Source organism: Talpa europaea (genome assembly GCF_964194135.1).
Source record: "Talpa europaea genome assembly, chromosome: 14".
Taxonomy (NCBI): domain Eukaryota; kingdom Metazoa; phylum Chordata; class Mammalia; order Eulipotyphla; family Talpidae; genus Talpa; species Talpa europaea.
The window spans coordinates 82196229-82209625 of record NC_140082.1 but is presented as its reverse complement, the minus strand read 5'-3'; the positions used below and the strand labels follow the sequence as shown (position 1 = coordinate 82209625).

The following is a 13397-nucleotide window of genomic DNA, read 5'->3' as shown; positions in this document are numbered from 1 at the left end:
GACTGGTCAGCCTGAGAGGTTAGTGCTTGGAGGGGTAGGGGGTGGAGGTGCAACCATCCCGATGTCCCATCTCGCCTGGAACCGAGGAGCTTTCAGGGCCAGGATGGAGGCCTGGCCACGCCAGGATGGTGGGTCACCTTGTGTACAGTTTGAAAGCTTATTTTAATGGCCATTTCTAAGAGCTTGAAATGTGGTTGTTTGGGACAAAGGATCTCTAACCCATTTGTAACCTTTCACACACAAAACCCCCCATGCATCCAAAGCTGTAGTCTTCTCTCAGGTCGGAAGTTTACATACACATCAGGTGGGAGACATTTGGTGGAACATCCTAAATTGGTTTTCTCCCAGGGTAGGGGCCAAATTTTTAAAGGGTTTCTGGGATTCCAACATAATACCCTCCAAGAAATCCAGAAGTCAAAAGGAAGAAGTCACAGGTCAGAATTCACTTTTTCCTCCCCAAGACTAGCACGGACTCGCACGTTGCTATAATAGAAAACCATTGACGCAGGTTGAATAATGGGCCCCCATTGGTCATGGTTCTGGAGACGCAGGCCCAAGATGAAGTTGCTGGCCCGGTCGGTGCCACGTGAGGGCGCTCTTCCCAGCTTGCAGAGGGGCCGAAGCCTGCTGTATCCTCCAGTGGTGGAGAGAAAGGTGCTCCCTGTCTCTTTAACAAGGGCATGAATCCCATTCATCACGGGGCTCCACTGTCGTGACCTAATTGCCTCCCAAGGGCCCCACCTCCAGGTACTGTCTTCTTGGGGGTGGGGCTTCAACATAGAAATCCTGAGGGGTGCACACATTCAACCCTTGGCTGACTCCAGTGTGGTGTATATTTAAAATGCTGGTGCCGTCATCCATGTGGAAACCTGTGAAGTCAGTGACATCCTCTTTGATGAGGCTTTCACCCCTCAGGCCTGGGGTCGGGGATGGGCTGTGTGGTCAGCTGTCACACTCTTGAGGACAAGGGACCATGTCTCTCCTCCCATCGTGAATGAAGCCAGAGTGGTGTGGGTTCTGCCTGGGTGGGAGGGGAAGGGTGCCCGGGCTGCCTCCTGTTGCCTCCCCGGCCATGTATGTGGCTGAGAGGAGGGAGCAAGGGGAAGCCCCCGGATCTCACGGTTGACAGCACAGAGAAAGGTGCTCACAACTTCCCTTCCACTTGCTCCTTCTGGAACCACTGTGGCTTCCTCCAAAGGGACTGAAAACCTCAGTAGACACGAGTGCTCACCCTATCTCCACCCTCACATGCTCAATCCAGGAACACCGGGTTGGGGCGGGCGGGGTTGGGGGGTGTGAGGCTAAGGCCTGTGTCAGCTCAAAAAACCCCAGAGAGGCAGCACTTTCCTGCTGCCTAGGGTGGAGGCCACAGGGGCAGCAGCAGGGAGTCAGCGCCTCCTCTACACCGTGGCCTCACCTCTGCTCATCCCTCTCCACTCCTTGCACCTGCCTCCCCTGACCTCCAGGCCGCATCAGGTCCACTTGCCACCTGCCCCCCTGGACCGGATGCTTTCCCTCTGCTGCAATGGCAGCCCCTCCCCAGGCTCCCGGAACTCTGAGGCATGCTTCATTTTCAAACACATACTGAGCCCAGGACTTTCAAATTTCCTTTTATTAGCATTTTATCCTCAATCTTTTATTACTATTCTGTAATAAAGGGCTCCCCACTCCCCAGCTGCATTGCTCCAAATCCGAGTGCAGGCCTGTGTGAGGCCTGCCTGCCCAGTCAGAAGTTGAGTCCATTTTCCTGCACAAGAAGTTTAGAGCTTTGGAAGAGAAGCCTTTGAGACAAAGAAATGCTGATGGGTAAATGATTTTGCTGGCAAGAAGAACCACTCAGGTGGTAAAGAGAAAAGTGCTTTATAAAAGCACCAGCTCAACCTGCAGGCATCCACTGGCAAAGTGTGGCTGGGGTAGGGGGTTATGGGATGGGTCACTGGCATTGGGAGTGAGCACCCGGACAAGGACTGCTGAAGGCTTGTTGGAGAGTGATGACCACAGCACCCAGATGGCAGCTCCCAGGCACGACCAGTGCTTGCTCTGGGGGCCAGGCCTCAGTCGGCCACGTTAGGCCTGGCCTTCCCCAGTGCTGTGTGGTGGGCCACGCTGGCACAGAAGGCTGGCTTGACTTTCGGGGTCTGCCTCGACTTCATGGCCACCTCAGGGGCTCTGCAAACAAGCAAAGGGTGGGTGATGAGATGCCCCTCACGCCGGCACACTGTTTACCCCCACGCTTGGCTGCTGTGACGACCAGCCTAGCAGGTGCTGAAGACATTTCATGTAGGAGCCTCAGGAGGGAATGTGGATGAGAGGAGAATTGTGGCAAAGAACATCAAACACAAGACTTTTTTCCCTGCTTTCTCACTCCCTGGGACCATCCTCCCAGAGCTGAGACAATCCATGCTTAGCTGGCTCAGGGAGCAAAACACCAGCAGAAAGGTGGGCTGGGACCTGGTTGACTTTTAGTCTTTGTGCTGAAAGGCCTGGGCCCTGAGTCAGTGCCCCCTGCCGGCAGTATCTGCAGCGTTTCCATGAGCATCGACTTGGCAGTCAACTGCCAAGTGGCCTCAGCTCAGTGACTGAGAAAAGATGTGGGACCAGCCTTCAAGGAGAAGTCTGGGGGCCAGTGGCTCCTATCCCCTAGGTACCCCAAAAGCAAAGAGAAGCCTTTTCAACAGTGAGGACCTGCCAGGGACCAGTGTACGGGAAGACTGATGCCATCCCATGTTTCTGACATTCATTCAAGAGCTAATTTCTCCTTAATATTTGGGCATGGAAGATAATTACAACTGGATTTTCAAAGGAGAACTGTTTCTGCATAGTTTATGAGTTATGGGAAGTCAGTTGCTAAAACTTTCCACGGAGAGTTCCACAGAACCTTAAAGAACCAGCTCCCTCTGAGTCTTCATGGCCAAGGAAAGAGACACTCAGAGAAGTGGTGCGAGGGAAAGCCAAGCCAACTCACTTGGAAAGCGCGTTCACGGCCTGCTGGGTGGCCACAGTCCTCTTGTCCTGCGGTCCATAGAGGAGGGCTTGAATCTGAAGACACTGCAGAACACCAAGTGGGAATTGTGGGGTCACAAAGGTCGCTGAGAGCATTTTGCAGGAAAAGCAGGATTTAGAGAAAGAGGACTTCACAGACCCCTGCTGTGAGGGAACCAGTGTGCACTCTTGGGGTTCCTCCCAGGAACAGTCAATTTGGGTGGTCCAAGGCATCCAGGAAACAAATGTACACGTCTAGCACTATTTTATAGAACTCTCTGTGGCTACTTCTATGCAAAAAAAAAAAAAAGGCTTTAAGTCGTCATTTTTAAAAATAAATGCAGTATCCATTTAAGCTCCAGTTTCCATTTTTTAAATGACCCCTTTAACAACCCAGGGGAGTTCCTTTTAGTGGTAGTTTTGCTTTCTTGTAAACACTTTATCTTATATGGGCTTTCATACAGAAGACAACACTGTTTGATATCATTACTACACACTGATTTCTTAGGAATGAATTTTTTTAGTATTTAAAATATTCAGCTTCATTTCCTTTTACTGTTTATTGTCTTGCTGTTTGATTGCTTATCCCGGGTCAGCGCAAACTCAAGGAAAGGTTAAAGATTAAAACTGTGCTGCAGATGGCCAAGATGATTTTGAAGAAGAATGAGGTGGACACATTTACTAAGACTATAGTAATCAAGACAGCGTGGTTTTCATCCAAGGAAGGGATGGACAAGCAGACCAATGGAATGTGGCAGGGCCCACTCCTTGACAGATTAATAAGTGGCCTTGAAGGGACTATGAGGAGGAGCGGATCTGGTCAGTAAGGGGAACGGCGGCCACCAGTTTTCCAAATGGAAGAAAACGCATCCCTGCCCCACACCCAATAGAAAATTTAGAAGAACTAAAGGTACAAAAGCAAAGTTTGAAACTTTTAGGTGAAAATAATGGAGAACATCTTTATGATGCAGAGGTACGGAAGTAGTTCTTAGATAAGATCCAGACAAACCCAACATCAAAGACTGATAAAATTAAACATCTAAAAACAACTGTGTACCAAAACCAAAGTACAAACACAAACCAAACGGAAGGAAAACATTTGCACAAGACAGAGGAGGGATTAGAATTCAGAATACATAAAGAACTCTTAGAAGAGAGTGAGAAAAATAAAAACCACCTCCCAATAAAGAAAATCGTCCAAATATAAAGACAGATTAGTCAAAGAAGTTGAAAACAGGCAACCACAAATGTCCCCTTACCTATCAAACTGCAAAACATTGTCTTCTGATAATGGTGACCTCAAGCTTTGTCAAATACGAAGCAGCAGGACTATTTTTTTTACTATATTGATAGTGGTGGTAACATTGGCATAGCCACTTCGTAGAACAATTTCACAGCAGTTGGTAATGGAGAGTAAATGATGAGCGACCTCTGTATGACGCCATATATATAGTCATACAAATGTTGGATGTGTGTTTAGATGAATTTCACAATTGAAAGTAGAGCAGGGGCCTCCCTGGTGGTGCAAGGGGTTAAGACGCAACCTATGAGGCTGTCTGTGGCCACTGCAGTAAGAATTAGATCCCCGGCCAGGGAGCCACTGACATGGCCCAGCAGACCTCTCCTGTCTCGCCCGCTGCTCCCCTCAGCAGTGTATTTCAGTCAGTCTGCCTGTTCTGCTCCCCACTCTGGTGAATCCTCTTACCCCCGCAACTCTGGTCTGTACCCCATTTCTTGTGTGCATAAATAAATAAATCTTTAAAAAAAAAAAAAGAAAGTAGAGCAGAAAAAGCAAACTGGAGAGAAATGCTTGAGATATGTGTTTATATATAGTCATATATGTGTAATTTAGATGAAGATTAAGAACATGTAAAACAAAGCCAAAGTAAAATAATAAAACATGGGAATGACAGCAAATTGGGGGAGTTGTTACCCGGGGGTAGGGTGGTTCACAACTGTATGGGTCAAGCTTTATTTCGTATGTTGAAGAGTGAGCTCAGGGGTGTTTGTTATCTTATGTATACTCCTGCATAGATGAAATATTTCATAATCGTTTTAACAGATTGAATTAGTTTTTCTACCTAGCACAGCTTGAGTCAAAATTAGTGTGAGGGCTTGAGATACTGAAGACCTGAGGCGACCTGATTTATCAGGTGTCTTCAGGCCTTGGAGGAAATTAAAACGCACGCAGCCAAACCGCTCTGTCTTTTATACACTGTGGAAAACAGTGTATAAAATGTTTGGTTCAATCAGAGGAATTAGAATGTGGCTCTAGAACCTGAGAAATGGGGTTGTCTTTTGGAGAGAAGAAGTAAAGTTGGATGAAAATATGACAACATAATCTAAAATTACAGAAAATAGTCACTATTTCTTAGCTGAAGTATATAACACCAAGAACCAGTAAGCTGCTTCTGTCATTCTATTTATACTACAACCCTGATTATTCTGCAAAGGCAAGCCTCCCAGCCCCCCAGCCAGCTTTTCTGAATCTCAGTGAGGGCCTGACCTGGCCTAGAAGCCAGTGCTGCTCCTTCCGGAGCGGGGAGGAGGGGTGCGGGTGGTGAGCCAGCATTGCTTTCATCCACAGACTAAATCGATGGCTGTGACCTTGGGAACGTAGCAACCTTGAGAGAGTTCTGTGTTGCTTTGAAGGAGAAGAGATGGCAACTCGTTCTGACACCCATGACACTTAGGTAAACTCTCCCCCTACTCCTGCTTGGTTTACAGCCATTCCGAGTCTGGAGGTGGTAGAGCTTACCCCACACGGGGCGGGCGGCAGAGGAGGCACAGAAAGAACAGCAAGCAAGAAGCAGGCAGGTTTCCCTTCACTCCCTGCCAGTCAGAGAAAGGCCTCTCTCCAGGGCTAACACTTTTTGCCAGAACAGACTTCATTTTCTCCTACGTGGCCAGAAATACCTCCACTCTGTGGAAAAGATCAGGTCTAATTTTAAATCCACCCGACTTCCCTGTTTACATATTTATGAGTGCCTCCGATGCAGCTCATGTGGAGACAGCTGATGTCGACCTGCCTTAGTGCTAATTCATTCACTGTGGCATTAGAGTCTCGGTGACATTCTAACGATTATTGGAGACAGTCTGAGGTCTCAGTTCAGCCTGTCTTAACAGATGGCCTCCAAAATCTAAAACTCGGAGGAATTTCCCTCCTATCCCTTTGGATATCAAAACTGTTTCTCGCTGGCCCCCTATTCTCTCAGCAAAGAGATACCTTTAGCTGAATAGTCACAGATTCCTGGGATAGTGCTTACATGAATTCTCACCAGCTCTACTAACCACCTCCATTCCAGATCTTATGTGCTGGTATTTCACAGGGGGGTGATGACTAAGAGACCGTGGAGGGACCATAGCTTGCAGTTGGGTCAAGGGACCCTTTTCAACAAAATCAAGCCCAGAGAGAGGTGAGCCTCATCCCCATCCTACCCCCTGAGCTCCAGAGTCAAGACTTATCCTGGTAGTGATAGAATTTGTTAGGTTACTTATCTTCATTCAGGAGATTTAACCAAAATTCTACCTGAAGTGAGGAGCTATGCAATGGGGTGTCCTCTAGGAGATCCTCAGGTCCCATCCCAGAGGGCTGAAGACAGTGCCAGGGCGGCAAGACCAAGCCACCCGGACAGGAAATAATCAGGAAAATAATGGTTTCTCCCTTAACTGCACTAGTCTCCAGAAGTATCTTTTTTTAAAAAATAGTGAAATCATCCATTACTGACTTTTACGAGAAAATGTTTTACATAGCTGCATATTTATCTAAGAAACAAACTGAACTTTTCAATGTTCTGCTGCTCTTAGCTAAATTTGCTTCAGCATTTTCCTGTGAAGTCAGTATCTGATGCTTTTGTTCAACGTACAGACTTGGGCAGAAACTGATCAGTAGAGGCTCACGGGACCTACTGGGAGGCAGGCATTGCTAACATCCCACGGAGCCAAGCAGACAACTTCCCAAATCTTGACAGTAGAACATTCTCCACCATAAATCAAGGTGTGCTATGTTTGACATCCGCCTCCAAAGAGTGTTTCTCACGTTAGGCAAAAAAACAAAAAAGCAAACAAAAAGCCCTTGAGATTTCAGGCACGCAGAAGAATTTTAGGGAGCCATTATTCTGTTTGATTTTATCTGCAGCGGTTGTGAGAAGCCACTTGTGTCCCTAGTATTCCTTAAACACTGAGCAGGGAGCCTTCCTCTCCAGGGAGCACCTGCTCTCACACCACCTGCAAGCTGTCCCCGGTGTCTCAAGGTCTCACCCACCCTCACCACTCTCGTCGATGAAATTTTTGCTCAATGAATGATTAAGTGACTGGACAGATAAACTGAGCAAATTCTGATTTAAGTTTTGACAGTCAGGAGCCTCACTCCTCACCTCTGCGTTGTCACGTGTCGTGGGTTCTATGTCCTTATCGACATCCCTCGACTCCCCCACGACTCTGCTCCAGCCCCTGGCCACTGTCTTGGAACAAGCTACCATCACCTTTCTCCAGGACAACTGCAACACAAATGTTTAGAAAACACGCGCATCAGCAGGACTCTCCAGTGTAGGGAATTGCGCTGCGTTCCCACGTGGACACGGAGGAAGGCTTCGTTCTAGTGAGGATGCAGCCCCTCTTAAAGCTAAGCCTTTTTTTTTAAAGATTTATTTATTTTTATACAAGAGCTGGGGTACAGGCCAGAGGCGTGGGAGGGTGAGAGGATTCACCACAGACAGAGTGGGGAGCAGAACAGGCAGATTAACTGAAATACACTGCTGAGGGGAGCAGCAGGCAAGGTAGGAGAGGTCTGCTGTGCCATGTGGACATCTCCCTGGCCATCCAGGAATCGAACCTGCGCTGCAGAGGCTGCAGGACAGCTTCACAGTGCGGCACTTAATCTGCTGTGCCACCAGGGAGGCCCCAAGCTAAGCCTTTTGATCTGCCTTTTTCAGGCAGGGCTCTCTCTCCAGGTGGAGTCGAGCATTTTGCGGAGTCCTTCCTGAGTTGGGTGGGGGGGTAGCGGGGAGCTGGTGGTGGTGCTCCTGACCCTCATTGTTGCCACCTGTTAATGTTACACTGCATCTATGTGGGAGATGTCCTCCTACCACCCACTCCAGGCTCTGCCCCCAGCACCGAGGCTCTGAACCAGTCCTGGGCAGTCTTCGGACAGGACAGTCTGACAAACCCTACACAGTTCAGTGCCCTCCAGATCTCAATGCCAATTTAGGACCTTCTAAGGCAGGTGTGTTCACCAGGCCACAGGAGGAACTTTTCAGAGCAAATGCAGCCTTGTCCTGGGGCAATCTGGCACACTACCCACCTGTGTTTTCTAAAGGACAGTGAAGGTGGAGGGGGCAGTGCCTGGGCCGCCTCTCACCCCGAGGGGAGTAACTGTTCCTGGCAGCTGTCGGTGCCAGGGTGGCTCAAGGCCTGGGACCAGCCCGCGGCAAGTGAGGGAGGCTCCCCAGTTTCCCCATGGAAGGTCATGGGTGACCTCGAGCCCTCTAGCCATCAGCTCTCATTCTTATACTACATCAGTGGATTAACACACCTCAAGGAGCGCTCCAAGCACCTCCAGGCACACAGCTCAACCCAAACACAGGCCCTTGAGAAGAAGGTAACGTCATCATGACCTTCCTCAAGGGTAAGGGAGACTGCCTTTGGAAACAGTGTGAGCTAACAGGGGGGCTTCCTGGGGATTTCACACGGGACAGGATTTCCTGGTATCCAGGGCAACAGAGAAGATGCCACAATGCCACAGAGGCTAAAGGGAAAGTAAAACTACAAGGGCCACCAATGGAACGATGGGACACCAACTGAACATGAGATACAGCATCTGTAGGAGCCTCTGTGTCTGGCCTGCTGGAGAGCTGGCTGGAAGAGGAAGGACCTCCAGGCGGTTTTCGAGCCTTAGCCCAGCGGGGACCACACAAGAAACAACCCCCTGCCCCCCCTGCCCCCCCTGCCCCCCCAGCCCTCTGGGTTGGCTTTCTCAACCTGCAATCTATGAATGAAAACTATTTTCCATCACCTTTCTTCAAGTGATTCATGCTAATGGGCTTTGGGTTTCTTAGAGAAAGAGGCGACATGCATTTTATTATTCCTTTATAGAAAGGTTTCCTGTTGGAAGCTGCAAAGTAAGCGGTGGGCTGAATTCTGAGAGCAGGGACGCCAGATTAAGAGGAGGATCCTCACCCGACCTCACACTGCTCCTGGGCTCTGGCTACTCCTGAATGCCGCTGACCCAGGACAGCGCCATCATGGATTCCTGCTCAGCCTTTCACCTGCACGCAAACGCTGGCCATGCCTCCCTCTCTAGAATCAAACCAGGTCTCTACGTTGCAGAAACGTGAACTTCTACTGTGGAAATTTCCATCGGAAGCCAACAGCGGTCTCCAGTTATTCCCTCCAGGCAGATGCCTTTGAAAGGCACACTCAATAATATAGTTTCTTTCCAGTAATTTAATCCCGCTGTCTGCTCTGTTGCCTGCAGCTTCCTGTTTTTCAGGCCTGCAGAACTGTGCGGAGACATTCAGTGGAGAAAGGCACATCTGGGAAAGCCAGTGTTCCAGAGCTCCTGTGCTCGAGTGAAAACCTGGGGGCGCAGCTGCTGTTGTGATAAAAACAAAAGAAACACCCGGCGACACCGTGAGGAAGTCCAGTTCGGCAGCAGATGTGAAAGGGGTATTTGAGGCCATGTGTGCCCTGTGCTGAGGGAGCGGCCTGCGTGGTCCTGAGGGAACATGAGCTGTGGACATGACACAGCCTGTCCCATCATGGACACAGTTGACACAATGCAGCTTTTTCCTCTCTCATTCTGGCAAATGACCAGAGAGCTTGAAATGTCAAAGCCATTGTTTCAGGACTGATGGTTAATCAGGCCAAAGGAAAGCAACAAAATGTCACCAACTTCTACTCAGGCTTCAGGGGCGATGAAAATTGAGTTTCTTAAAGCTGAGCTACTTTTCAGCCCCTCAGGTGGGTACAGAAGAGTGATTTGGAACCTCGCCCTCCACGCCTCCCACCTCACCCAATGCTAAATACAGATTCCCACTCCAGACACTGGTTAAGGGGTTTAAGACCCACACTTGATGGTGAGCTTTACTTAGAGTAACCTGTCCCTAGAGAATTTAATTTCTTGTAGCCTCAAGCCCCTTGCCTGTAAAGCAGGGCTAGGCATGACTGACAGGCAGGGTTCTGAGAGGGCTAGGGATAGGGGACGAGCCTGGCCTGATGCGTGTTCCCACTGAATCCACCACCGCCAGCAGGGCCTCCTGACAGCTTGTGTGGCCCTAGTTCAAGCTCCCTGTGCATCTGCTAACACTTGCCTCCCTCCCCATAGTGTTCCTCATCTGCCTGGAGTTGTGTGGCTCAAAAAGTAAGAGTTTTCCAGACTTCATCTGGAGGCTGAAATGGGGACAGGGAAGTAAAGAGGCTCTCCAGTGGCAGGGTGTGCACGGCTGGGCAGCACCAGCTAATCGCAGCAGCTCACTCACCTGCTTCCGCCTCACCTCAGGGCAAACGTGGGGAGGGTGAGGAGGTTGGTGGGCTCAGGGGTTGCTGTTATCTCCCTTTACAGAGAAGAAAACTGAAGCCTCTTACCTCAATTCTTGGGGCATTTCCTTTCCCTTATCTACAAGATCCTCAGAGTGATTTAAAAAAAAAATCCTAAGTGCAAACGTTTTAGAGTCGTGTCTGCTTTCAATTCCCTCAATAGCTCCCACCTGTGTAGAGCAAGGTTCAGAAAACTTTGTCTGCAAAGGGCGAGGTGGTAAATATTGGAGGCTTTGCAGGCCAAGAGACAAAACTTGAGGCTACTGCATAGGTACTTACGTAAGAAGAGAAAACGAATTCCCATGAACTTTTATCAATGAAATTCAAAATATATTAATAATAATGATCATACAGGGCTTTTTTTTTTTTTTTATAATCTTGTACCTACCAATGAGAAGAAAGGATTTTTTTTTTTTGGACGGGGATAACATTTCACTTAGTTGGGGTTCAAAGTTAGTGTTCCCTACCTATTAACTCAATTTATGATCAGCTTGTAAAGTAATTACAGACTGATCATTTGTAAAGATCATTTTTTACTCACTGGCCTTTCAAAAACAGGTAGTGTGGACTAATTTTGGCCTTCAGGCAATTATTTGGGACCTTTCATTACAGGATCAAGCCTCAGCCCTTAACCTGGCCAATAGGAACAAGGATCTCTCCCATGTTTTTCTCAGCTGCTCCCCCTAAAGACCACCAGCCCCAACTACTTTATTTATATTTCTTAATAGGCTTCAAGGCCATGTAATTCTGTCCTTCCCCTTTTCAGGATTACTTATCTATATACTTTCCCTTAACCCCTTTTCTCCCATAGAGGCTGGGACGGACCTGCTGTACAGAACTTGGCACACTGCATCACAGTTTAATGCCCTCGCTGGCCCAAGCACCCTTCAGAGAAGGGACGGCCTCACGCTGGCTGTTCTCATGCTGTGCTCCAAACTAGGGAGCGGGCTCGAGTGACCCTGTCCCAAGTCTTTTGACTTTGGGACAGAGTTTCCTGCACCAACACTACCTAGCCACCTCGGAAACCCCGTGTTCTCACTCCTGACCACACCACTACCACAGCCTCAGTGGGCACCAGGTTCAAGCCAGGCCTCTCAGTCTTTGCCTCAGATTATTCAAGCTGTGACTGAAAAACGGTTGGGCACAGGAGGCGAAAGAATGTAGCATCACCATGAGGGATGAGATGTTGAGAGAAACAGGAAGGAGGCCTGAAAGCCACCAGCTGCACTAGATTCTGGCTTGGGCATTTTCTCCTGAGGCTCAATTGTGTGTCTCTGTCCTGCTAATCACCTGCCTGTTGGCCCTCCTGGAAAACCACAACACAGCAGATGCCTCTTCATATCTGAGCTGGTTGAGCTGTACTCTGTCAGTAGCAACCCGGACTCCTACTAACCTGGTCTTGGCATTCTCCCCACTGTTTCTAAATGTTTCTAAGCATAGGAAGCCCTTGCTCAAACAAAAATCTCACTTGGAAGCCCTGGAGGTAAAATAGATGAGGTGTAGAATAGACAGCACAATATGGCGCGTCTGGTGCTAGCCCCCAACTCAGACAAAGCTCTTAGCTTTGCAATCAAGGCTGAGATGCTCATTATCTCAGCCCCACTTTCCCTCCTTGTAAAAGAGATAATAGAGGTATCCAACTCTTAGGGTTGAGGTTGGGTTTAAACAAGGTAAATATCTGTTCATGTGAAAATCTCTGCATATAATGCCAGGGATATAACTACCATTCAATAAACATTAGGTATTAATTACATTATAGAAGTGTGTGGTGGAAAAACAGAGCAACTGCCTTCCTCAGTCTCGCTCACCATAATGTCTTTGGGATATGTGAAATATTTAAATGACCTTAAATTACTGATTTAATATATTTCTTCCTCACTGGACCTGAAAGTCTCATCAAACAAGCAGCATACTGGCCTTGGTAATAGTTTTTTCCCCAGGTCTTTCCAGCACAGTGACCCAAAGAAGGTGCCCCATAACTATTTGTTGAGTAACTGATAATAGATATAAGTATGTTATCTTATTAAAAAACAGGCATTGTATCTATTGCCAATGTGGGACCTATGTTAGTAGAATCAAAAAAGTGTGAGAAGAGAAAAAGGCTTACTTTGAGGACAGCCCTCTATGAAGTATAGTTAATTTTTTTGGTTTGATCAGTTATCTTACTTAGAAGTTCCCAGGTTCCCCCCATTTAATACCAATTAATGTGAAGAAAACACAACATAACAGAACTTATAAGATACATTTAAAGCAGTAGTAAGGGAAATTCATAGGCTAAAACACATATCAATAAATGGAAGGAAATTAATTAAATTTCCAACTCAGAAGACAGAAAATAACTCAAAAAAGCCAGAAAAATAAGTTACAAGCAAGAAAAAAACTAAGATAAAACCAGAAATTAATGAAATAGAGAATAGGAAGACTGATACAATTAAAATTCTGTTTGTTTGAAAAATGAACCAAAAAGACAATCCACTAACTCATTCAAGAAAAAAGTGATAAAATCCAAATATAAATCAAAGAAATTACAATAGGAAAATAGCTATTAAAAAGGTAGAAATTTTAAAAATTCATGAAACTACTTTGTGAATATCTATGCAAAGAAACATGAAAACATAAATAAATTACCCAGAAAAATAATTGAAGCTTTAGGGACAGAAAGCTTCAACAGACTAAATTTTTGTAGAAGAAATAGAGAAAATTATCAAAAAGTTTCTCCAAGGCCTAAAGAGTTTCTCAAGAAGTATAAACTTCAAAGATTAGATAGTTTTTTAAATGATGTACAAATTCCTTTGGTAAATGTCCAAATTATTTTGATGAAGCAAATATCACACTGATACTTAAATATTGCTTATAAATATTTCTGCAAAAATCATAAA

At 47.1% G+C, this 13397-nt stretch overlaps 1 protein-coding gene across 1 annotated transcript in view; it reads right to left on the bottom strand.

The window, feature by feature from the left end:
* Window positions 1–2054: 2054 nt before the first annotated feature.
* The window catches only part of TTC23 (tetratricopeptide repeat domain 23), a gene marked incomplete at both ends in the record, with an annotated part of 52826 nt that continues 41483 nt past the window's right edge, over window positions 2055–13397 (bottom strand). The window contains 2 exons of the mRNA XM_084253658.1: window positions 2055–2169; window positions 2966–3048. Coding sequence (XP_084109784.1) covers window positions 2055–2169; window positions 2966–3048 — 198 coding nt within the window. The remainder of the gene's footprint in view (window positions 2170–2965; window positions 3049–13397) is intronic.